This window comes from Marmota marmota, unplaced genomic scaffold (assembly GCF_001458135.2).
Source record: "Marmota marmota marmota unplaced genomic scaffold, marMar, whole genome shotgun sequence".
NCBI lineage: Eukaryota > Metazoa > Chordata > Mammalia > Rodentia > Sciuridae > Marmota > Marmota marmota.
Window position 1 is genome coordinate 540,969 of NW_026000206.1, and position 26,583 is coordinate 567,551.

The 26,583-nt window shown below is 38.4% G+C and overlaps 1 protein-coding gene across 5 annotated transcripts in view; it reads right to left on the reverse strand.

Moving 5' to 3' along the window:
• Nucleotides 1–26,583, reverse strand: part of Shtn1 (shootin 1) — a 96,231-nt gene that overhangs the window by 45,083 nt on the left and 24,565 nt on the right. For 3 of the 5 annotated variants that reach the window (XM_048791278.1, XM_015498307.2, XM_048791279.1), the window contains exons 3-9: nt 25,733–25,793; nt 19,025–19,119; nt 14,217–14,385; nt 12,210–12,307; nt 10,349–10,430; nt 6,399–6,493; nt 1,494–1,640 (exon numbers count right to left, since the gene is read on the reverse strand). In XM_048791278.1, the coding sequence (XP_048647235.1) occupies nt 1,494–1,640; nt 6,399–6,493; nt 10,349–10,430; nt 12,210–12,307; nt 14,217–14,385; nt 19,025–19,119; nt 25,733–25,793 (747 nt within the window). The remainder of the gene's footprint in view (nt 1–1,493; nt 1,641–6,398; nt 6,494–10,348; nt 10,431–12,209; nt 12,308–14,216; nt 14,386–19,024; nt 19,120–25,732; nt 25,794–26,583) is intronic. The other 2 variants (XM_048791276.1, XM_048791277.1) reach the window with 2 other exon arrangements.

Genomic DNA, 26,583 nt, shown 5'->3' on the forward strand with positions numbered 1-26,583 from the left:
TCACAGCCTTTCCTCACTGCTAGGTACATTATAAGTAGTATAAATATTAGTGTGATTTTCCCTTAAGTAGCTCCTTTAATTTGCAAGTCTTTGTTCCACCTCATTCCTGCTCCTTCTCACCAACCACAATGACTGTCCTCTCTCTCCAGCACAAAGGTCAGCTGAAGACCTCCACTTGTGCACTGAAATAACCACAGAGGAAGACTTTTATACATATCCATTTATGCAAAACTGCACAATCAGAAATTCTCTAAGCAAATCATTACTACTAACATGGATTTTTCTTTCTCTCCCTGTTTGAATAAGAACTATGCCCTGCAAGCTCTGTGAGATTAATACACCATCCTCATGTATGTCATCTCTAAAAACTGGTTAAGTTCTTCTCCATCCCCCCCCCAAAAAAAAAGATTTCTAGACTGTGCATCACCAGAGACATTTTTTAATCATAGCTCTTTCCCCTTGCTTCTTCAAGAATATTCTTCAATGACTGTTTTCAAGATCTTTATAAAGTCTACAAAAGTGTGCTGCAAGGCCAAATGTGGTAGTGCATGCCTGTAATCCCAGTGACTCAGAAGGCTGAGACAGGAGGATCATGAGTTCAAAGCCAGACTCAGCAAAAGCAAGGAACTAGCAACTGAATCAGACCCTGCCTCTAAAAAAAAAATACAAGTGAAATCAGCCAATCCCCAAAATAAAAATACTGAATGTTTTCTTTGATATAAGGAGGTTGACTCATAGTGGGATTGGGAGGGAAAGCATGGGAGAAATACATGAATTCTAGATAGGGAAGAGGGGTGGGAGGGAAAAGGAGGGGGCAGGGGATTAGCAAGGATGGTGGAATGTGATGGACATCATTATACAAAGTACATGTATGATGACTTGAATTGGGTGTCAACATTCTTTATATACAAACAGAGATACAAAAATTGTGGTATATATGTGTATTAAAAGAATTGTAATGCAAAAAAAAAAGAATAGTGCTACCTTAGATTAGGTAGAGGGAATTGAGAGGAGGGGAAGGCAGGGGATGTGGGGATATGAAAGACAATAGAATGAAACAGACATTATTACTGTATGTATGTGACTGTATGACCAATGTGATTCTAAATATGTATACTCAGAAAAATTAGAAATTATATCCCATTTATGTATGATATATCAAAGTATATAAGCGCATTCTACTGTCATGTATAACTAATTAAAACAAATAAAAACAATTTTAAAAAATACAAAAAAAGGCTGGGGACGTGACTTAGTGGTTGAGTGCCTCAAGTTAAATCTCTGGTACCCCCTTCCAAAAAAAAAGAAAGTGTGCTACAATTTCAATTGGGCAATAAATTAATTCGGTAGTTATTCTTTCCCAAAAGATGATTGGAAGGACTTAGTAACTAAGGTCAATATGGAACTATAAAAGACTGGACTGACTGCTCTCATTTTAATATGTCTGTGTAAGTGTGTGTGTGTGTCTCAGCCCCCATAATAAAATCTGTTACCTTTTGCTGATGCTGAATTCTCTCTTCTTCAAGTTGCTGGGTAAGTTTTGCATTTTCATCTAAAGCTTTCAAAAGCTGCTGGTCAGGGACAGAGCTCTGAAGCAAAAGGTGGCTTTGTCTCTTTAGCTTGTTTTGTTCTATGAACATCTGCAAAAGTTAATTACAAAAATATACATACCAACCAATTCCACACATGTCCTCAACTGCAACCTAAGCAACAGGAAAATATGTGGAGTTTTTATTCAGACATCAAAGGGAAGTCCTGAATTGTATAACAGTCATGGAGGAGGTGACTGCTAAGATTTCATTTCCAACATTTATACAATCCTCACATCTTCATCTGCCTCAAAGAGGACATACATACAACAATCCTACCCCTTAACTGTCTAATATTTTATTATTGCCTTAAAATACAATTACTGTCATAGATAATATCGAGAACTTCTCTTGTGCCAAATACTCCACAGAATATTTCACAGTCCTAATTTTAATCCTTACATCAACTCTGAGTTAAATACTTCTGATACAAATAGGTAATCTTTACTAAATGCTACATGATACCCATAGTTATAATCATTACTTAGGCCAATACGGTGAAGTAGAGACTGTCATCCCATTTTACTGATAAAGCTACTGAGGATCAGAGGGGTTAAGTGACCTTCCCAAGGACACACATAAATAGCAAGACCAGGATTTAAATCCATATCTGTCTGATTTACAAGCTCAGATTCCTAACCACCTGCCTAATGCCTGCTATTTACTAGACTTAACATTTTAAGACAATTTATTTTCTCCTCCAGTGATGAAAGTAGTTGACAGTAGGAAGACAAGGGGAGAAGGGAGTTAGTATCCTATTTGCTGAGCATTTTATAAACAACTTACACTATTATTCATCTAATTCTCACAACTTTACATGATTGAAAACATTACTTTCTATTCATCTATTATTTCTTTTCCTTAATACCATATCCAAGTTGGCCAGTGGGTGATTCCAAGCACAAAATGTTTCACAAACTCTGAAATCTCTAAACAGTAGAGTTTCACACTTTCAGATTCTTAACAGCATCTTTAAAAAAACATTTTAACTTAATGGTAAGATCTGTATGTAAAATGACTTTCTGTACAGCACATATTCGTTTGTCCAATAACTTCCATTTATCATGTAACAGAAAAAGTCAGCGAATAAAATTCAGGACAAACAATTACTTTCTATCAACCTTCATATGGAAAGACCACAGCTTTAATGACCAATGCAAGCCTTAAACTTAATCCCTGGTCAGTACTGATTTCCAAATCAAAATCAAGTTGTGAACACAGTATATTAAAATGCTCACACTGTCTTCCCATTAAATCTTCCTATGAGGAAGAAAAACTGTCTGAAGCCAGCACTCTTTGCCTGTGCAGGATTTATGAAAAGCTCACTCAACTCTGACAGTGTTACGCAAAAACCAGAACTCTGCAAAGCCAAACAGGTAAATCCAGAATTATACATAGTATGTGAAATCTGCATCCTTCCACTTGACTCCTCACCTCTGTAGGAGTAAGCATGAGTTGTGCATGTGCACATGCATGCAGGGCTACGGAAGAAGGAGCCTAGAGGCTTGAAAGTACAGAAGAGTAATCAATAGTTCATAACAGTACCTAGAATTTTAGACCAATAGTCTAACTAAAGTAATTTATTTCTGATTACCATTGCTATTATTATAATAATTTCCTTCTTATACATTTCCCCTCTTGAAACGTAATTAGCTGGGCTCCCGGGCCCACCTCAGAAAGTGCCTCAGGCAGTCAGCAGGAGGGGCCTGCAAACAGCCACTGACCTGGGGTTTCCTTCCACCAGGTGTGTTTGAGGCCAAGCCAGCAGGGTGACCACCCAGCAGTAAAACCAAGCAGGCACAAGCTGCCCATCAAGATAGCAGGGCGATAGCTTTGGACTTGGCTCTCTCTTGGCAAAAAGGAGTGCTCCTCATCCAGGCAGTGCTCTGGAAAACTGTTCAGGATCGCCTGATTTACAACCACCTCCACTGCATCATCAACACATGTGACATCAAGTCAAGGTTGTTAATAACATGAATTCCTTTTGCAAAACCTCACAATAATCCCTGAACAGTAGTATTGTAAGAGGAAGACATATATAGAAGATTTCCTTTAATAACAAGAATAACTTGAAAAAAGCACTCATTAGACTATCTTCTCTGAACTTCAAGATGCCTAAATTAAAAAATTCAAATAACTCCTCTTCTAAAAATAAAAAATATTTCAAGAGAATTCAGTCACCAAACACTAATGAATTTGATTTTCAGCTCTGTAAGAACTTGCTGGTTCAAATCAGGAAGCTGGTTTCATTTCAGATGAATAACACTGCAGGAATAAGAATTTCTGAGAAGTTTTATAAATCTTTTCAAAGAGTAATAATGAAAAAAAAATCTTATGTTGTTAATTTAATTCATTCTTTTCAAAATAATACTCAAATATCTAAAGTATTCAGAAAGAAAAAAGAATCATGTAACAGTCTCATAGTTTCCTGGGAATACAGGTAGAATAAAGCATCTGTATCTTAGAAAAGGAAAAAAACTATACTGAAGAGCAAAAAAGAATTTTTTTTAATTATACAAAAGTCTTGTTAAAATTTCTGAATATGTTGATGAAATTTTAAAAACTTAACACAGCTAAGAAAACATCTGACTTTTTGTTGAAGGGAATTGTGTTTTTCAAATGAACTAGTATCAGTAGGAGTCATTATACATTTGAGGATTGATCTGTGTTTTTTACAAGCACGAATATCCCTTTTTCAATTAAAAATATAAAGTAAATAAACTTTAAAAATTGATTTCTAGGCTCGAGACTCTAAATCCAAAAGGGCAGAGCTCATCTTGCTTTCTTCAGCATTTGATCATCACGTCAACAGCGTCTAGTGCAATCAAATGCTGCTACAGGTACTAAGAACAAAATGTAAAAGAGGGAGACCCTCGTGCTAAACTAAGCCATGTGTCTCTTAGCAGCAACTGTCTGCTGAAAACTTGAGAATCTGCAAGCCATGGGCAGAGGAAAACATACTGGCTCCAGTCGAGCACTATTTTTTAAAAAAGTTTTCTTCTCACTATTCTGTAGATCAACGCTAGATGTTTATGCCACCAGTAACATAAGCACCAACCCTCTGGCCTTCCCTCTTCAGAGGTCCTCCTCCTCACTCCAGGCTAATACAGTGCAGCACGTTCACTCTCCTGCTAGAGCATAAGGCCCAGCAGCTGAATGGCTGAGTAAATCATTCACTTCCAAGCTCTTGCTGTAGTCTTGCTTCTCCTATCTATCTCCTCTGCTGCTGCACCGCCTTTGAGTTTTCTTTGAGCTGCTTTGTATTATAACATCATTTTACAAACAACACATGGAAAATTGAAAATGTCTTGAGATAAGACCCTGGCATCTGGGTCAAATTCAGTCTCTCTTTTTCAGTTTTGCAATGGAGGTGTCTTTGCATTCTCCCCACCCTCCCACCCCCTCCACTGTTTATCTGGTTGCATTATTTGTTCTGCTAAAGCTTTTCCACAGGGCTCTAACACATTTCAATTCTGTTTTCCTTTCTACCAGTAATAAGAACAGTATTCACTCATCTTTCATTAAACTCTCTGAATAAAATGAATCATAATATTTCAAATCAGATGTACTTGGAGTTAACCCTGTGTAGAGTTCATTGCTAGCACAGCTATGCTCAAGCACAGAAAAACCCCCCACACAAAACCATAATCTCATTGTTCAAACATCATTCCCATAAAACCCTGTCTTCGTCTACAGCCTTGATTCTTCTCCCTCGGTCTGTTTCACACCTCCTTAGCTTTTTCCTTCACCCCAGGTTATACACACAGATACAAAATACTTAAACAACTTGGAGATCTCACTGCAGATCAGCTCCACACCATGACTTGAACCAACTAGCGATTCCTCATTCCCCTGGAAACCATCCCCAGAGCCAGGGGACACCCAATGACTGTATATCAACAGAGTCAGAACTAGAGAAGCTCAAAGCTTATCTCTAACATGAAAGGAAAATCATCACATTGGTGAGAGGCTGAGACGATGGAGGTACAAGATGGTGGTGTTCCACAGCCAGTGGAAGAATCAACTCACGTAGTGAGTGTAGCAGAGAGAAGCTGGAGAGAGAGGAGGATTCCGTGGTACTGTTATCTCAGATGACAGGTGGACTCAAGCCAGGCTTCTCATCACAAGTGATGGGTGCCACTAAATGCAATTCCTTCCTCCCATAGAGCACTTTATAGTTTAAAAAATACTTCTTAAAAATCATGCCATTTGGTTCTAAAATCCTTTTGGTTCAGTTTATGTATCAGTATCTATTTTACAGATGGTGAAAGTGGACTCTCAAAAGAATAAGGGTTGTTCTGAGATTATAAGACTAGTATCTGACATGGCCAGAATCTGAACCCAAACCTTCCTGCACCAACTTCGGTGAACTTGATACCATTCTATAGCTATGTCTTGACCCAGGTACTCCTTATTGCAAACTGGTAGGTTTTTATTTAACCTCAAAAGGTGTATTCCCCCTTATTTCTAACTGATACACAATAAATGTGCATATTTATGGTGTACAGTATGATAACCCGATACTTGTGTATGTGCACATGTGTATGTATGATGATTAAATCGGGGTAATTAGCATTTCCATGTCCTTAAACATTTATCATTTCTTTGTGCTGGGAATCTTCAAATGCCCCTCTTCTAGTTCTTTATGAAATATATAATAAATTGTAAACTATAGTCATCCTACTGTGCTGCAGAACCCTAGAACTCACTCTTCTTAATCTGAATGTATTCTCATTCTTTTTCTGTTTGTCATCAGCAAAGTCCCTTGAGAAACAAAAACAAAACACCAGGTCTCCGCGAAATACCCACCTCCTGTGCAAATGACTCTGCTTTCTTCCGGAGGTCCTTCTCCAGCTCCAGGTTCACTTGCATCTCCTCATACTCCTCCACTGCTAACATGGACACTTAAAAAGAGGAGGAAAAGTAAGACTGTATGCCATACAAGTTATCAGGAACACAGACGGGAAATGATGTGGGAAAGAGACTGAGGCCTACGGGACCCTCATCCATTCCTGCTTGGCATGTAAATTGATAAAAGCTCTTTGGAGGGTGTCCTGGTAATGTGAATCAAAGATCTATAACTATTCATATCTTTTGATTCGACAATTCCACTTCTGGGAATGCACATCCTGAAAGAATAAATCACATATATACACACACAGGTATGGATGCAAGGATGCTAAGTGCACTATTGCTGAAAACAATGAAATCATCTAACATCAAAGGATGAGCAAATTGTAGCAAAAAATTATTATGCCACCAAAATTATAATATTGCAAACACAGAATTAGTGAATGAGAAGACATTTATGATATATATTTTAAAATAAGTGAATTTCAAAAATTAGTGCAAAATTAATTCTTCTTTTTAAGCCACAGAAAACACATCAACAGGCATGTCACAGGACAGGAAGCATATAAAAAGTCAATAAACATGTAGAAAAATGCTCACTGTTATTAGGCATCAGGAAATGCAAAGTGAAGTACTTTTCTTTACCGAAAGAAGAAGAAATTTGCAAAAATTAAAGTGTGGATATCTTGTTTGGGAAGGGTACAGAATGGGATCAGATATACTGCTAAGAGGAGTGTAAAATGACATCTATTTGCAAAATAATCTGGCCTTACACAGAGAAACTGAAGATAAAATTTTACTTGTGGCATATATATTAGAGAAATGAGGAGACATGTATGAGAACTTTCATAACACATAACTTAGAATAGCAAAATACTGGAAATAACTCAAATATCTGCAAAAAGATCAATGCATAAGTGAATTCTGATAGGGTTATCTTGTGGAATATTAGGTAGTAGTGAAATAAATGCCCCAACGTGAATAAATCTGCAGAGGTTATAGCAAAATGATTCTGTTATATCAAGTCCAAAAACATGCAAAATTAAACAATGTACTATTTAGGGATAGATATATATTTGGCAAAACTATTAAATAAGAGAAAGAAAAAAGATAAAATTCAACAGAGGGGAATAAGCAAAGAAAGATGGTTATGGGTTTGTCAGGTATTAGTAGGTAAAGAGAGATTTCCTTTACTAGTATTCTCTTCCATATATATTGTAAACATATGTAACAAAAAAGTTAATGGATACATATGTTTTTTTAATTAGAAGAATATATCCTATTCCTGATCATCATGTGAGCTGCTTCCCTCTGCCACACTCTTCCATCCACCATGATGTTCTGCCTCACCTCAAGCCCCGAGGAATGGAGCCTGCTGTCTATGGATTGAGAACTCTGAAACCATGAGCCCTCAAATAAACGTTTCCTACACAAACACACACACACACACACACACACACACACACACACAAAAAGACCCATATCCTAAAATGTCAATAGTGCTTATCTCTGGATTACAAAGCTTTCTTTTCCTAGAACAAATTTAAATTTTCTACCCAAAAAAGTGTTACCCAATAAAAGGAATATATATGTGTGTAAACACACACACACACACACACGTATATATTTTTACGTTACATGTAAATTTTAAGTTATTTGTGTATCTATGTGTGTTATTTTCAAGTATTCTCCATGTTTACAAAGAAGGGAAACAGCCTTAAAGACACCAGGGCCCAGAGGACCAAATGATTCCACAGAACAGACACCTTCAAGAAGAAGGTCCTCTCAAATAAAAGTGACACGCCTTCTTTCCTACTCTTGCCATTTAATGGCCTACTTTGTTAAACAATGGCACAGACAGAATGAAGGGGATAGTGACGCCACTAGAATTAGGAATGAGTCGGGTGGCACCACCCAGTTGCTTCTGGTGAGGCACCTTGTCCTGAGCTGAGTCATGTCACTAAAATCCTTCAAAAGGCCCTCTTAATGGCTGCTTTCACTCACTTTTCCTCAGGCACTTCAGTTCTAACTGACTAAGGACGGGTTTGCTGTGTAATGACATAGTATTTCAAACTCCACTCTGTAAATCTACTGCCTCCTCAGACGAAGGACGAATAGTCTTACTCAAGTAAAGTAATATAAGTGGTGGTTTGTGGTGTGAATTATAGGTCCCCGAGAGCTAAATGATTTTTAAAATCTATTTAAGAAAAGAAATTTTGTGAAGAAAACAAAGAAGACTACGACTATCTGAAGCCCTGGGCAAGATAATTGACTCTTTTCTATGTCCAGAACACTATAATAAAAAGTGAATTTTCACATGTCCAGGTCCCTTTGACTTGGATTCTGAAAGAAACGAGGTTGGTCCTGGTGCTGTGTTTATTGATAGCCGCCTCTCTGCCCACACAGGGGGCTCTCTGAAGGCAGGGCTGTGTGATCCACCTCTGCAGAACCCTGTTTCCAGCGCAGAGCCTCAAGCTGGCAAATTCCTCGATACATTTCTACCTAAAAATGAATCAGGACCTAAAGAAATGCTACCATCCAATGCATCTCCCACACTTAACTACCAGGTCTTTTGTTTAAAAATCCCAGCTGATAAGTGGCACAGATTGACAGTTGTCACCAATGACAATGTGGGAAGCCCTAGGTCTGAAAGACTTCCTGTTAGTATCAGAGCTTCTAGAGTAGGAAGCCAAGTGGCTGGGGGTGGGGGTGGGGGAGAACAAGAAGCATACTGGGGTCTCTGATACGGTCTGCACGAGGTTTGCCTCCCAAAGGTTCATGGTCCCCGATGTGGTGGTATTAAGAAGAACCTTTAAGAGGAGGGGCTTAGCCTCAGTAATTACCTCATTGTGTCTCAGAAAGAAGCAATGTTGTTCTCACAGAGTAGGTGAGTTCTCACTAGAATGGACTGTTATTAAAAGAGCAAGACTGGTCCCTTCCTCAGCTATGGCTTTCCATCTTGCCATGTGATCTTGCCCTCTCAATCTGCATTCCCACCATGATGCCATCCATCATGCTATGACTCAACCAAAGGGGGCCCTCACCATCACCAAACACATGCTGTGCCATGCTCTTGAATCTCTCAAACTGGGAACAATAAACATCTTTTCTGTCTCAAGTTTTCAGCCTTTGGTACTTTGTTACAGCAATGAAAAATGGACTGACAGAGTCCCCTCCCTTGGAATAAACTTTCTCCAGATCTGTACTTAGCATCACTCCCTCAATTGGGGACATAAGCAACAGCCCCCAGAAGACTCTTACGTTTTACAAGAGTGATATGGTCACTGTGACAATTAGAATTACACAGTTTTCCTTGGAAGTAGTCACTGGAGACATTGTCCTCTCACCATGAGACCAGGTCTGACTTTCCTGATCATTAGTTTGTTTTTACTAATTCATTTAAATGGTCATGAATCCTTCATGACCTGCAGCTCAGAGCCGGATTTCAGACACAGACCTGAGAGCAAGCATGTATCCACTCTCTACATCAATTTATACTCTCAATTCCCCTTTGCTCCATTTCCCATCCTCATAACTTAAAATGTTATCTCTTTGCAAGTAATCACTGTAGATGTCCCAATCTTTGCACTGAGATTCACTAAATGACCTATCAAATGCATAAATGCAGAAGGGTCAGCCCAGATGACTGTGGTCCCAGGACACATGTAGGACATAGATGTGGCATTTATGTCTAAAGTTGCAAAACAAGTAGTTTCTGAGCTCCTCAATGAAACCACTTTCACATGCCCCCAATGACAAAGGAGTGGGAATGAAAGACACCCACTGCTAGGAAAACAGTCCTGGAGATTTTGGACTGTGAGAGTCTTTAGGTAAAATGACACAAAATACATGTAAACGAAACAAACGACATACGCGGTCGGTCGAGAAGAAAGACTGGAACGACATACCTCTGTTGCATTTTTCTAAGACTTTTCTCTGTTCAAGAACTTCTGAATTTAAAACAGCCTTTTCTTGTTTAACTTTATTTACCTAAAAATGTAAGATTTTGAGGGGAGAAAACACCCAACATTGTAAAACGAGACATATGGCAACGTGTGATTCTCAAATGGCTGTTCAGTTTTCAACACGAAGTTTTCAACAGGAAGCTGCAGTGCTAAGCGAGACGGTAGGCATCGCCAGCGCTGTCCCCACAGCTTCAGAGGTGGCTATTCGAGGGCGATCCCTTGGTTCCTGACTCAGACAGTCATGCTGGCACCAGCACCGGTTTCGAAAGATGACCATATCCTAACCCTTTAATGTATATATTTTGTATTTTTAACACAAAAATATAATGATGGGTCACCCAGAAAATACACAAATCATTTAGTCAAGAGATCCAATACTCAACGAGGGGAGCACATGAAAATATTCTCCCCCAAACTTAAATTTCTGAAAGAACATTTGACATCCATCACCACTCAAATACATTAAGCAGGTCTGTTTACGTAATCTAAAAATACTCCAAACACTATGGATTGTACTAAACTTATAAATGCAAATGGTGAGCACCAAGTTCGGGGGAGCTGGGCACGAGTGAGAAGAGGCAGCTGGAGAGGCACCAGCTTCCTCACTTGCCTATCTGTGTGTGCTCAGCCGGGCAGCGGGTAGAGGATGCTCATTATTGTGCTCGTTGTACCTTTTCAGATGTCTGAGACAGTCACAATAAAAATACTTTCTGAACTGTCTTCCAATAACACCTCTAGGAGGAAGGAGAGAGAATCATCAATAAATGACCCCCACTATGGTATGGGGAGCAGAAGAATGCATTTTCTGCCCCTCTCTGGTGGTGACTTGACAAACAAGCCAGGATGAGGATCCTGAAAGCAGCCGTGAGTCCAACAGCACCTCCAGAGAGACTGTGAACTGGCATCTTTTCCTAGAAGCTTTACTTTTGCTTTTTGTCACTATCCAACAGGAAAGTCCCTACACAAGTATTATCACCCTTCTTCCCATTCATTATAATGTCCTGCCATAGTGAAGGACAAGCAGCAGGGCTGGGAAGGCTGGTGGGCACTGCTTCCCAATCTTTTTTACATCATGGCCTTCAAGGAACTGGTGATATATGTACAGGAATGGAGGAAACTGCGGAAGGCTGCTCGCTGGTGGGATCAAACCCTGGCACGTTTGGCAGCCACCTGAAGTGCTGTTGCCCATACGCTGCGAAATTCTTGAGCTACAGAATCTGAGAACCATGGAGACAAGTTAAATCCATATGGTGAAATTAGACTCTCAGCCTCGAGCAAATACAAGGCAACTGTGTGATCCTGTTCTTAAAGACACCTCAAGGGGACAAGAGAAAGAGTCTCCAAATCCCTGCTTGAACCCCCTCTTACATCTACCCTATATCTGCCTGTGCTGGAGGGACACAAAGGGACAGCCCCTTTAAACAGAGCCAGACCATCCCACTGGAGAAGCAAGATACTCTCTTCCTTCTTTGCCAGAAGCAATGAAGTGCGTGACCTGAAACCGCTACCATTCTTACAAATCTGCCCCATGTAAGAAAAAAAAATGGGGACAACAGGGAGCATGTCGATGCTATCTAGTATTGCATCATTCAGCTAGGTAATGGGTACCTGAGCGTTCAATGACCATGTTTCCTAACCCTTTTTGTATGTCTGAAATGGGGCAAAGGAGAAGATCAAAATTGGTACACAGTTCTTATATCAAAAATTAGCTAGCAATACCAAGTGTTTGATATAGCCAATCCCAAAAAAAGACTTTTGGTTTGAAAACACATAAAGCCTTGCCTTTCAGGCCTAAGATACGTACTTCTTCAATTACTTCTACAAGTTTGCTCTTCAGATTTTCCAACTCAATGGCTAATATCTTCTTTTCCTCCTGAACAGATACAATTTGATCTCGAAGTTCTGCATTTTTAAAGGAAAAAAAAAAGAAAAAGGTTTAAAAAATAAATAAATCAAACATATTCAAAAGAACTGAAAATGCCAGCCATACAGCTTATGATCAAGGTTATTTGGCAAAAAGAAGGAAAATAAGAAGCAAAGGACAATGGGAATCTCACCTGCATGCCCCACCCCAAACACCCCTGGTTCTATACCAGGCAATCTCACCATGTTAAATGTACCAAAGTGAGTTTTCTTTGCAATCGATCAAACACAAATTTGAGAAAACTATCCAGCAATTGGGAAGTTAAATTTCTTCGGCTTATGCTTAATGCACCATACTAATTTCTTTTTTATTTCATAAAGACCATGGCTCTTGTCACAACACAATATAAACAAAAAATCGGGCAGTTAATAATTTGGAGAGTTTGATTTGAAGGAAAAAAATCCTGACTTCCTGCCAATTTATAGACCATAAGCATTATTCCAACTGACACAAAAATGTAAAGAAGGGTTAATTTTAGTAATTTTCTCTCCAGAGTTGTGGGTGCTTCATTTCTTAATTTATTTCTACTTTTTATTATTGTGATGTAATGATAAATGTTACTAGAATGCATATATTAGCAACTTTAAGGGCAAAAGCTTCTGATGTTAAAAGTTACCTCTGCCACTCAAATGTTTAAAAATACACATGGATTAGCACAGATTACTTAAGTTTTTATCCAGGCCTACTGTTTTGCCACTTGTTTTTAATTGCTTTTAATTTCTTATCCTTCTCTGAGGGCAGTAAGAAACCTGCTATGTGGTTATTTATAAATTGCATTAAACTTTGTACGTGGACCCAGCTTGAAGAAGTTCTCAGTGATTCGATTCTAAATCACTTTCTCCACTGGCTGGCTAATTACCAAGGAAGAACATGAGACCATATTGCTCAAGACCTAAAGAAAGGAGAATAATGAACAAAAGAAAATCCTTTAAACCTCCTCTCCCTCTCAGCCAGCATCAACTCTATTTTGTCTTGGGTTAAGAGGCTGAAGAGTCAGGTAAAGCCAGGTAAACCCTTCCATGTTTCTACCTGTACCTGAAATTTTATCTACCAGATAAACAAAAGAGTAGTACTTCTGAATGTGTACCAGGTTAAAATGCTCTGATAGTCATTAAGCCAGAAACTGCTTTGTGACATCTTTAACAGAAACAATGTGTGTGTGTGTGTGTGTGTGTATGTGCATATATATATACATATATACATTACATATATGTATATATGTGTGTGTGTGTGTGTATATATATATATATATATGAACATAAATAAAATTAATTTGCACTGAAGAGAAGTCTCCTATGATCTTGACTCTATGGCACTACTTGCTAGCCAACACAGTTGTTTAATACTGAGTATGCTTTTAGCTCACCGCTTAAATCAGGTATTCTTAGAAGGCAGAGACTAAGTAATTTAAGGAGGAATCTCCTCCAAAGATTCCAACACAGAACTAAACTGAAAGGGAATGATAACTAAACACATAGACACACACATATCTTTTGGTGCTAGGAATGGGATCCAGGGCATCTAGTGCGCTAAGCTCATACTCTACCACTGAGTCAGACCCCAGCCTCAGAGAAATGAATTTCTATCTTGCATAACACATCTAAAATTCTCTTAATACCCAGTCCATATTCTTAAGGATGTGGTCTAACTGGCTGTTTCTGGAGACAACACTCTCAAAAGTGCCAAATTCCAAACAAGAAAGCCACCCATAAAGCATAAGTGCTATACCCTGTGATTCTCAAATAGCTTCTAGGGGTGGGCCTGAGGCATCAGCGTTTTTATTTTTTTTTTTTTTAAGTTAACTATTTAGCATTTTACAGCTTCTCACGTGGCTCCAACATGCAGTCAGGGAGTTGGAAGCATGCTCGGTAGTGAGCAGGGTCCCACCTTTGATCTGCCTCTGACACTGCACTGACACACAGGTCTCCGCAGCTCCGTCTGTGTCCCCAGCAGGCTCCTCCTCGTCAATGTTTATCTCCTCAGTTATGACATCTGGTCCCAGCTTGGCCATGTACAACATGCTGATCCTTTTCAGTGTTTTATTTTCTTTATTTAGCTAAGAAAAAATGCAAACATAGTTATTTTAACAGCAGTCAAATAATTATCTTGGGTTTGTAAACAATAGACAAATTAAGCAGGTTTTTGTCTTGCATATTCACAACAGTCACAGCAGGACACGAGGATTAGCAGATTTACTAAACAAGGTTGTGTTCACACGTTTTAATATTAGATGTGTTACTTTAAGTAAAACCTGGTACCTGGATTACAGCCAGCAGCAAGTGGAAATGCTAGTTATGACCAAGAGGAAATACATATAAGGAATTAAAACACCAGTATTTCTAGTTATTAATAGTCTTAATATACATTCTTTATTTAAAGTAAATTTTCATCTTGATGCTGTACTGAAAACACCTCTTAAGTGTCTGCTTGCTTAAGTCCTTTCTTTTCTGGACATTTCCACTCATCTCCAGTGAGCATGTGATTTCTGTGGGAAGACCATACAACTCCAAAGCCTTCCCCAGCCATTAGCCATAGCTAGTAAGTCCAGAGATGAGACACGTGACCCAAGTTTGGCAAGATCTCTTTTCTAGGAATTTGGAGGCTGGAATAGAAATGAGTTTCCATGTGTCTGGACATAACAGGGGCTGGCAACCACACTCTACTACTGCCCTGAGGAAGAGAGAAATGCAGTGTGTTGCAAAGGTGAAAATGAAGCTGATATGGAGAGAGAGGCAGAGAAAAGCAAGGAGAGAGGGTTCCCCAAGCCCCAGTCCACTCCCAAACTGCTCCTGACTCACAATTGGGATTCTCCAATATTCGTCCCTAACAAGTTCCCATATCTTTCTCTTTTCTTGCTTGAGCTTGTTCAAGATGTGTTTCCACTACCTGTACACAGAATCTTAATAAATCACAATACAGGTAGTTCCTATTATCTCTACAAAAAGAGTTCTAATTCATAGCAGTAAAAAGGAATCCTAATTTGTTAATGTATTTGTTATTCCTTAATAAAGAATAAGCAGGTTTAATAACTGACATTGGAAATAAATGAACATAATGTCACTGGGATGCTAGCTTATCTTCTTTATTGTAAACTTGACACCAGAACAAGAAGTTTAGTATGATACACATCTGGCTTCAGCCCATTTGTGATCATAATTTGGCCCTTCTGGGTTTCTCACAGCCCACTTCAGTCTGGAAGATCTGATTCTTATCCCAATAATTGAGAACAAAGTGACATGGTCTGGAGCCCAAGAGGTTTCCCTAACTTCCCTGAGGAATCAGGAAGAATCTCTTAGAAATAGCTGTAAAAATTCCATGGATTCTTCCAGGGAAGACCCAGAAGCTCTACTCAGAGAGTCCCTTTTTCCCAGTCCCTAGGCCCTATCTCCCCATGTTACTCTATGGGATCAGGGATAAGAGATGAGGCCCATAAGCCCCCAACCCCTCTTCCTTAAGATGGAAAATTTCAGGAGACGCTGTCGTGGGTCCTGTAAACCATGAATGCTACAGCACAGCCTTCCAAGAGGCTCAAGGAATCTTCTTGTCAATTCTTTTTTTTTTTTTTTTAATTTTTTATTGTGGGTTGTTCAAAACATTACAAATTTCTTGACATATCATATTCCACACTTTGATTCAAGTGGGTTATGAACTCCCACCTTCACCCCATACACAGATTGCAGAATCACATCAGTTACACATCCATTGATTCTTGTCAATTCTTATACTATGACATCTTTTCTGAGTGTGAAACATCAATTTAAGAAGAAATTTTTTTAAATGAAGACAAATTATAACTCTGCCTTCTAATATTTAAACAAATGACTCCCATCCCTGCACATTACAATCTCTGGAGAACAACAGATTCATGTAAAGGAAAAAAAAATCCTTAAAAATGCGCTGTAACTTATCCAAGTCTCTGACCACACGGCCAGCACAGTACTGTTTCAGACTCAGTGAATCCACACTGAGCATCACAGATGCAGACTGACGGAATGCCTTAGCACACAAGTCTCGAGAACTAACCTAATCCTTCAGTGTCTCATTTCTCATCAGCAAACTAAGGATAAAAACAGTTTCTATCCCCAATATGAAGATCAAATGAGATATTACAGATCAGGTTAGAGTTCAGCAAGTGGTTTAGCTACTACTACTAAAAAAGGAGGCTTAGTTTTTATTTTTCTTTGAAAAATCATTTATCAGCTAGTTTTCTTCAAATAAGGTGTGCATCTATACATTTTCTTTTCCAGGATATTCATTAAAATGCTGATTTTTGCCATGTGGTACTTAATATATTTCTTCCCAGACCATCACAGTACTACTTGATAACCTGAGAGTTAACAGTTCTATTCTCAAAAGAGCTTCAAGCCTCTATCAAACCAGGCACTCAAATCCATCAGCTATGGGTCATGTGTAATACAACTACTCGGTAGTCATTAGCTTGAGGGAAAAATCCAACCACACAGCATCCTAAGTCTTCTCTCAAACACCATTTTCATATTTTGAAAGAAGAAATACAAGATTTGCAATGCCTGATGTCTTATGAACATTTTTGAGAAGTCTGTACTCACTGATTTTGGCTAAGCAATTTCACTGCAGCTACTCATCAAGTTACAGATTAACGGTACACTGCCTGTTGCGTGGAATCCTTGTAAGTCATGACCCCCTCCCACCAAATGAACCTATTACTGTATTCAAATTTAAATAGTTTTTATATTGTCATAGTTTAATGAATATTTAAAGAAACAAAGTAAGCAAATTAAATGGCTTTGAATTTTCTGACTTAAAATAATTGGTATATATCAGTTTAGCTTCCACATTTTAGCAAACTATCCACACTTTTTTTAAGAAAATTATGAGGTCAAATTACATTGTAAGAATTAAATATTCCATATGTCATTAATCTGAAGGCAAAAGTTTAGGAAAACAATTAACTTATAGAAAATTCTCTGCTCAGAAAATGGAGTCTACTTTCAAAAAATGAGAATTGATACTGAAACAGAATGTTCTATTATCACTTAGTGTCACACATAAAATGAAGCTTCCAAATTCTGCTTTCACATCTGCTGAGCATATCTATAGATTAATAGGTTAATCTATTAATTAATGCTGGATTAATTCTGCTTCTTGATTTGTTTTTCACTCCATTCCCTATGAATTCACATTGCACCCTCAGAAACAAACTACATGTCCATTTTCAAGAAGGCTTCTTAGGATAGGAAACAAGTGGTATAAGTTAAAAGTCCTAGGTGCAAGAATGACCTTAGGGATTAGGCAAGAGTGGTTTCTAAGAGGAGACAGCACTGGATACCTGGCAGCTTTCCAACATACACATGCCTGGACCATGCTCCTGGACCAAGGGGATCTGGAGAATGCCTAAGATGACAACCCTGGTCCACACAGACACTCAGAACATTTGGACTATATGGCTCAGAGAGGCAAATTCTCTTGCCAAAGGCTACCTGTTTAATAAAGGTGGGCCATAAACTCTGCCAATCCTGAGAGGTGCCCAGTGTCTATACTCCAACTGGAATTAATGTCAAGAATAAGAGAGAGTATAGAGACTATCTGTAGGCCCCAGAAGAGTCACAGCAGCTATTCTGCTCTGTATACAATTTTTTTTTCCTCTGCCTATTTCAAAAGAGATAAAGGAAATGGTAGGAGAATTCTTACACCATCATGGACTGGGGAGCTCTGGTGCTGTTGCCCAGAGTAAAAGGAAGTAAGAGCACCCACGCTCTTGGTGTTTTCAAAGCAAGGGCCTGGGTTGCTATGCATCCTTCAGACAAATAACAGGAGAGAAGTCACACACACAAATTTATGTTCTTAGTTAAGTTCTGATTGAATATCTTATGAATTCTAATGCAGTGTCGTTATGCAAACAATTAAGCAAATACCTCTCCCAAGCACACTGCTAATGCACACAAATTAAATTTATTTATTTATTTATTGGTGGTAGGATTTCAGTCACATCCAAAGAAATACTCCCGAGGTGGTGGATGTTGGGGGGTTGGGGAGGAAAAGAAACACAACCAGCATTACTAATGAAATTTGGTTGAAAATTGCTGTAATCCATTTTCTGATGAAGTGTTTCAGATGCATTTTACCCAACCCAAAATACATAAGACAGAGATAAAAACATTCTTTAATAATAATGTACTTCTGATGAGACAGAATATAGAAAATTACACACTTGGTAAATTCATCAGCTAGAGGCAATCAGCAGAGCACCGAGGTCACCTTTTGCATGCCCTCGCTTTGCTCTCACAAATAATCACCTGAAATGTAAGGCTGGAGGCTGGCTTTCCCATCAGTCCCAGCAGGGCCCACTCACTGCTCTTTCATGTCACACCTGGTTAGTTTTAAACTTGGTTAGCACTGAACCAAATGCAGAGATGGAAAGTCCAGCACATTAACAGACTACTCAGGAACCCTGGTCCCAGGCAAAAAAAGCACAACTGTGGAAATACACACACGCAAACACTCCTTTTACAATCAAAACCACCTCTGCATCAAGGCAAATATTTACATAATCCCATTCCAGGATTCTGAGACCCGCATCCCTCTCCTCACCCTCAGAGTAGGGAGATGAGTGACTGCAGTACTGGCAGAGCCAAACAGGGCAGAAGCCGCTCTCCAGCAAAACAAGCTGAAATCTGAAAACTCAAGAAATATCCCTACCTTGAAGAGAGACTCACCTTTGTGGCCAGAGCTTCAGCGCTTTCTCGACAAGTCTTCTCGATTTCAAGATGGTTCTGCATGAAATTAACTTCCTCTATAACCATGTGAGAAACTAGGAATGAGGGGGAAAAGTCTCAGCATTCAAGGATTAGTCAGCTATTCCAGAAGCCCACGCATCGTCCCATGATTACGAATACTTCAATTCTTTCTCTGGCTAGCCTTTAGCCATTATCAAGAAAAGTTTTTAAGAAGCTGCCCTGACTTAACTTAGTTCATATCTGAACACAGAAAGAAAAAAAAGAACACAACAAAGAACAGGCACTACTCTAACATACATTTAGGAGGTTTGTAAAGCATATATTTTCTATGTGGCTATGGATACTATAGACATATCTGCTAATTTAAATAAAAGACTCTCCCACAAATGAACAGCAGCAAGATGTCTTAGAAGAATATAACATGTGGATCTAATAAAGAAAATTAGGTAATAAGAAGTAAAATGAAAATAAATCTTAAGTTGACTGACATAACTATGTGGCAGCTTAACTAAGAGTTGTAATATTAGTCTGTAAAAGTGACAAGCCAGTCACTGTTATTTCAAACTCCAGAGCACAGAAGCATAGCACTGAGATTTATGTAGCATGTGAAGAAAACAGGGGTTTAAATTGTTTCTATCATAAGCTATCAGTAGGAATAAGGGGAAAAAATCAAATTTTACTTGATTTTTTTACCAACATTTAAAAAACTGTTTTAGATTTTTAGGTAGCTGGTTTATGTAAATTGAGAATTAAAGGTACAGAGTCATTTAGAACTTGGATTATATTTTGAGGCTCATGATCAAGTAAGAAAATGCCAATTCCACTCACCCACATTTCTTATTAAAAGGAAATCCTCAGAACCTTACACCTAACTGTAGACATGTATATTTATTGACATTTGTTTGGCTTTAAAAAAAAAATTAAAGGACCCAAATGTGAAACTCAACAAAGTTAGGCAAAAAGCTCTGGGCTCACATAACACAAAGAGAGATTACTTTTGCTTCATTTAAGCTTAATTAACCTGCAATTATGATTAAACTCAGAGGGAAAAAAATTCTCTCCAAATTAAATACAAAAAATGTATTACTTCCTAAGTCTGTCCAAAGTTCTTATTATGTTAATATTCAAATTCATAAAGCAGCACTAAATGGCCAGAAACATCTCTAACCTTGACATTTTTTCAGGGGTAATAATAATCTGCCGCAAATGCAGGCCAACCAAAAACCACTTAACTAATTAGTAGTTGCAGTCACCGAGAAAAACATGAATCAACACTGTTATTACAAGTGGCACATTTGAGTGGCATCTAATTATGACTTGATGAGCACGATACTTGCATTATCAACATTACTACTGCATCCCATCAGGGCCTAAAAGCTGCTGATGGCATTGACTTCGAGAAACTCCCACTCAATGGTACAGCAGCACCCAACAATCGGCTTGGCAGGGGCCCCCCTCACTAAATGACACGTTAAGTGTAATTACTGGTAGACATTGTAAATAAACAGGATTGGAAGTGAAAATTGTACCAAGTGCATAAGACACAATCTGACACATTGGAAGTGGCAGCCTTAATTGAGAGTTTCTTTGACTGCTCAAGATCATTTCAACTGCATTTCTCAGAGGACAGTGATTATAACTGTGGAGACAGACGGCATAATGGTATCAGCACTGCTGACAGAGCAGTGAATTAAATTGTATCTGCTGTGGTGTGAAAGCCTTGATGAGAGGTACAGATGCCTTAGTGGTCTTATCATTACAACACAATGGTCATGTTGTCATCAACCTTTCTGGCTCCAATTGAAAAGAAATGATTGTGTGTTGAAGCTCCCCCACACCACCCCCCTTGTCCTCTTCTATCTCTTGTTCTGAATAGAACCAATTTTCAGAGAGCTATGAAATCACGCAATAGGTCCTAAAATGCAGCTGCTTGGCATACAAACGGGTCCCCATTAAACTGGAATCACACACAATATGTGTTTATGCCAGAAGAACAAATAGAAGCTGAACACAGGCCAAGTTTATTCACACACACAAAGCCCATGTAGCTCTTCATCAATATAATTGCCTTTTATATTGTAGTTTAAATAATAGGCTCTATTATTTCCTTAAAATCCTAATATTCCTGGCATTTTATCACTATGTTTACAAGGTAGGTTCTTCAAAAATGTGAAGGAAAGAGAAAAGAAACCTATACAATTTTTACAACATCAAATATTACTTTGAATTTTTAGCCTTAACTACTTGACATCTTCTGCCACAATCTGGTATTTCTACTCTCATAACAAAAACATAAACACTCTGCATTTTTCATAGGAATTTGACTTTTTTTTATTCAATAACATTCTTGCTCATGAAAGAGAAAGAAAAATCATTCCACAGTATTGAGGTTTAGGCCTAGCAAAAGGGGGCGGGGGGGGGCATTTATTTTCTAAGTATTTTGTAAAAGCTGCGCTGTGATTTAACTTGATAGACTTGGCCAAGGAGTACCTGCCCACATTTTCTCCAAGGCTGATGTGGTAGATTCCATCAGGTTGGGTCTTCATTTCTTCCTCAAAGAGGGAAGAGTAGGAATTCTTCATTGTGGTATGATTTTTAGTTTAAGAAATTATCCCAATGCTAAATTAGATAACTCACTTACCAACTTCCTGGGTTCCAAAGGGAAGAATACTTTAAAGGCCATTTATATTTTTAGAAAAGCAGGACTCCATTTCCAAATGCAAAAGTCAGGTCACATGATATAAAGCAGAAACAGTCTTAATACAGAAATTTATGTGTGTCCTTTCAAAGAATGAAAGTTGTTAAAACCTTTAGCTGTCTATTTTTATGGTCCTGAAGTAGGTCTGCTTTCTAACATCCATGATATACAGCTACCATACCTATGCCATTGCACATTTTAATGAAATAAGGTTTAAAAAAGAAAAAAAGATAAACTTTAAGAGAACTTAATATTGCAGTTATGCTTTAAAGAAAAAAAACTAATCTTTCAGGAGTCCATAGTAAAACAGGTAGTGAGGAAATATTAAAATGATATAGTTACTGGCATCAGTTGTAAAGTAACAGGTCAGTAGTAAGAGGGCCTGTGTACATAAGAGAAAACATGATCAGCCAGGCTGACAACTGTTGACGCTGGACCATGGACATGCGAGGGTTCATTGAAGTATTTTCTCAGTTTTGAAAAACTCTGAAATTTTTTATAATAAAAAAAGGCCCTAAGAACTCAATAGTATAACTAAAAGCACATAAGCTGTTATTTCCACCAGTCTAGCTGGATTAGCAAAGTTGGTCTCTCCTCATCTGTGACCTCATAGCATTCTCACCTTTATGCCACCCACAGGACATGTCACATTGCAGGGAAACAGGGTGGCTTTGTTTTAATTTTTGCTCTTGTCTTCCACTAACTGTGACCATTAAAAGAGGGATTTTTGTTTCACGTGTGTCTGGTCCTTTTGAATCCAGCATGATGCTATGTACAAAGGATGTGCTCCTGGTTTGTGGGGAGGATGGAGTTCATCGTGAATACCCTCTTACAAGAACGTTCCCTGTAGTGGAGAAATGCTTAGGCAACAACTATCATCACCATTTACCGAGCCGGATTATGTGTCCAGCCTCGTGCTAAACCCTTTATACCTGTTCCCCTATAAATCCTCACAATGATCCTACAAAGTAGGTGTCATCACAGTAGTTTTATATCTGACAACATCAAGGCCTCCTAGTTGTTTAGGAGGCTGAGGAGAGAGGACCTCTTGAGCTCATGAGTTTGACATATGCCAAATCACAGAGTTCTACCAGGAAAAGCCAAGCCAAGTTCACTTCCAAGGTGACTCCACTTTTTCACTATCCATTCTAGTTCATTATAGTTAAAGGCATCATTTTAACTATAAGGCGTTGTTTCCTGAGCAAAATTCCTGTCCAGCTCCACCTCCCAGTAATATGTAGAAGGACATCTCTGCAGCACACACGGTGAACACAACACAGCTTCTACCTCAACATCAGACTCCTCAGGAAACAGCCAGGAAGTGGGGTGTGGTGGCGCACGCCTTAAGGCCCAGATGCTCAGGAGGCTGAGGCGGGAGGATGCTGAGCTCATGAGTTTAAGAACAACAATAGTGAAACCCCATCTCAAAAAAAGAAACTTTCCCCCACAGCTGTCCAGATGTATTGACCCACATACACCAACTTCCTGAAGGTCAGCAACATGAACTCTTACTACTTACTGGAGTCCTGACATTCTGGATGGCTTAGGAGATAACATAGTGGTAGTAGCCACTAACATTCATTAAGCACTTACTATATGACAGGTATAGTGTTAAGTGTTTTTACATAAATTATCTCATTTAATACTTAGCCTATAAAGCAGGACCATTAATCTCAATTTTACTAATGCAGATAAGTATCTACTACATGGATTCACATCAAATGGAGCTCTTCACTGGTGAAAAATATGGCCAAACCCCCTTCCAGATCTGAAATTCTACCTCTGTTCAAAAGTCATGAATTGTTTAGCTCAGATACATTTTTTTAAAGAAATATTTAAGGTTTTCTTATTCCCCATTTTTTTTTGACTTTAATTAGTAGGCCTAATAAAGGTAAAAATTAAAGGCATACAATGATACCGACTGTTGTGCTAGCTTCAATTAATCCTTTCAGGTCTTAACCTGAGTTTCTCAGAAGGAAAAAAGATGTAAATTCTTTAAACTATCAAAGGTGTTTAGAGGAAGACACAAAGGAAAGGGAAATGGAAGATGGAAGCAGAGTTTACATGTTACTCAAAAGGCCGAGGGGGGGATTTGCTTCCATTTTTGCATAATGCAAGAAGCAAAATCCTTACCATCATCTGGATCAAAATCTTTTGTGATAAATCCAACCATAGGAAACTTGAACTATCCCCACTGTACACAATACTCCAATCCCCTATCAATAATTCAAGTACATTAATTGGTAACAATGCCAATGGGATCACTGTTTCAGAGGTGATGGGTGCCAGCACAGTGTAAGCATATCCCACTGATCCTGCACTAGCCAAGGAGAAAGTCACGTGCAACTGCAATTCATGCATTCACAAGTAAGAGGTATTTCTATCACAGCATACCAGCCTCCCAAGATAGGTCATACCCGCAAGATTACCCTCAGATTTTCTTTCTTGTAGTCAGATGCTGAAATAAAGTGGTTATTGAAATTTAACTATAATGCTGCATTTTTATGGCTGTTTTACCTTCCAGAAGTGTCTAATGTTTTGAAGTGCCGTTACCAAGTCAACACTTTATGATATAATCAAATAACCTGACTGAGATAGCATCAGCAGAATGACAGAGAAAGCCTTTGCTTCCAAAGGAAGGGGGTCACTTTCCCTGCTACTGTCTGGCTCTTTCCCGGTGACATATTTCCATCTGACACTTCTGGGTCTGATTGTCTATGTTCTATCTTAGGGAATAAATAACAGATTTATGTCACACAAAAAAATAATAGTAAAAATTTAGAAGAATATTATTATTACTTTTGTGGGAACATAACTTTCCTTGGTTGGTGAAAGCGCTATTTCAAATATTCACACTCTTAAACATATCTAAGCTCTATGACCCTATAACTGCTTTTCTCTTTTTTTAACCATTTTATTAAAGCATTAAGTGACATGTAAAGAGCTATATGTATTTGATGTATACAGCCTGATGAGTTTAGGGGCAAGTATATACATCCATGAACCATCACTCACCATTAAGTCCTAGATACATCTATTACCTCCCACAGTCTCCTCCCACTCTATCCATCCATCCATCTATCCATCCATCCACCACAATGCCTCATGCATGCTAGGCAAACACTCTACCACTAAGTTATACCCCAACCCCTATGATTTACTTAGAACACTTAACATAAGATCTATCCTCTTAGTACATTCTAAGTATATAACACAGTATTGTTAGTTATAGCCACAAAGATGCAGAGTAAATCTCCAACATAATTCCTTTCTAAGAATTAACCTAAGAAACTAATCAGATTACTATAAAGCTGTGTACTTTGTGTACTTGCCATGACATTAATTATAATAGTTAAAACCCATAAATAATCTATTAATGAAAGAACATGGTACCATTATATGATGGAATGCTATGGGCAACAATTAAAATGTACAGCTCTACCGACATGCAAATGTGATAACGTACTGTCTACTGAGAAAAGTAGAGCACCAGACCAAATGCAAAATATGCATTTTGATATAAACATATTACACAAATTTAAAAAAAACAGGAAGGACAAGACTATAAAATGGTAACATTAGCTTTTCTCAAGTAGCCAATGTAACAAAGTAATTTTTTCTCTTTTAACTTTTTGTACAGTAAGATTTTCTACTAAAACTATAATAATAATGCCCTCATAAAATAATAATACTATTCCATTTCTTTAAAGATCACAGTAATATGGGCTGGGAATATGACTCAGTGGTAGAGCACTCACCTAGCACGTGTGAGGATACTGGTTCAATCCTCAGCACCACATAAAAAAATTAATAAATAAAAATAAAGGAAATGTGTCCATCTACAACTAAAAAATGTTTTAAAAAAAGATCCCAGTAATGTCAAGGCACCTTTTGGGCAAATGGAAAGACAATTTTAATTATATATCTCTACTCACATAATACAAAAATAGGTATATATGTATAATAATTCCACTGAAGTGCTTACATACTTTTCTGAAATTCTTCCAGTTTTTTAACAGCTTCATCTCGTTCTTGCCTAATTTTGTCACACTGAAATGAGAAAAAAAAATGTTAAGTTTATATCATAAATTTTAAGTTTGGAAAGGTGAGCAAGAGTAAACATATAGGCAAGCAACAATTTTCTGAAAACAAAACATCTTTAAAAAGCACCAATAATACAAGATGGCTGTTCGGCTCAACTAGCACGGAACTGTCCAATTTTCTTAGACCTTCTAAGATAATGAGTCACCCTATGGCTCATTATCTCCTCAGTAACAGACCAATTTAATATCCCTGAGTTAAAGTGAACTCGTTCTTTAAGAGAATGTTTGCACTTCTTTTTAAGTAGGTATGTTTGTACCATTTTTTCCCCAGAGTAGGGGATCAAACCCAGGGTGTAGCACATGCCAGGCAAAGACCCTTCCACTGTGCCACTTTGTGGGAGTGCGCATCTTTCTCAGGTGCCCCTGGCAGCCAACACCCTGCTCATCCACAAGTTGAGTTCCCCATGGGTTCAGCAACCCAGCTCACTGCTGTACTCTTGGGGGCCAACGGAGAGAGGACTGAATGAAGGCAAGGTGCTGCCACATACCCTTGCACACTCTCACCCAAGAAAACACGACACGCCATGCCCCCACCCACACCCCCCAGTATTTTGGCTGCAAGGTAGCAAAGGAGAGAAGATAAACTTATTTCACAATAAGCATGTATCATTTATAAAACTGGTTTTTAATTCAAAAAGGTGAGAGAAGTCCTTAAAAAGACTTTGAGGGACAAGACCATAAAAGGCAAAAATAACTATTAAAACGTGACAATCTTTTAGGCATGTGGTATAGAAACA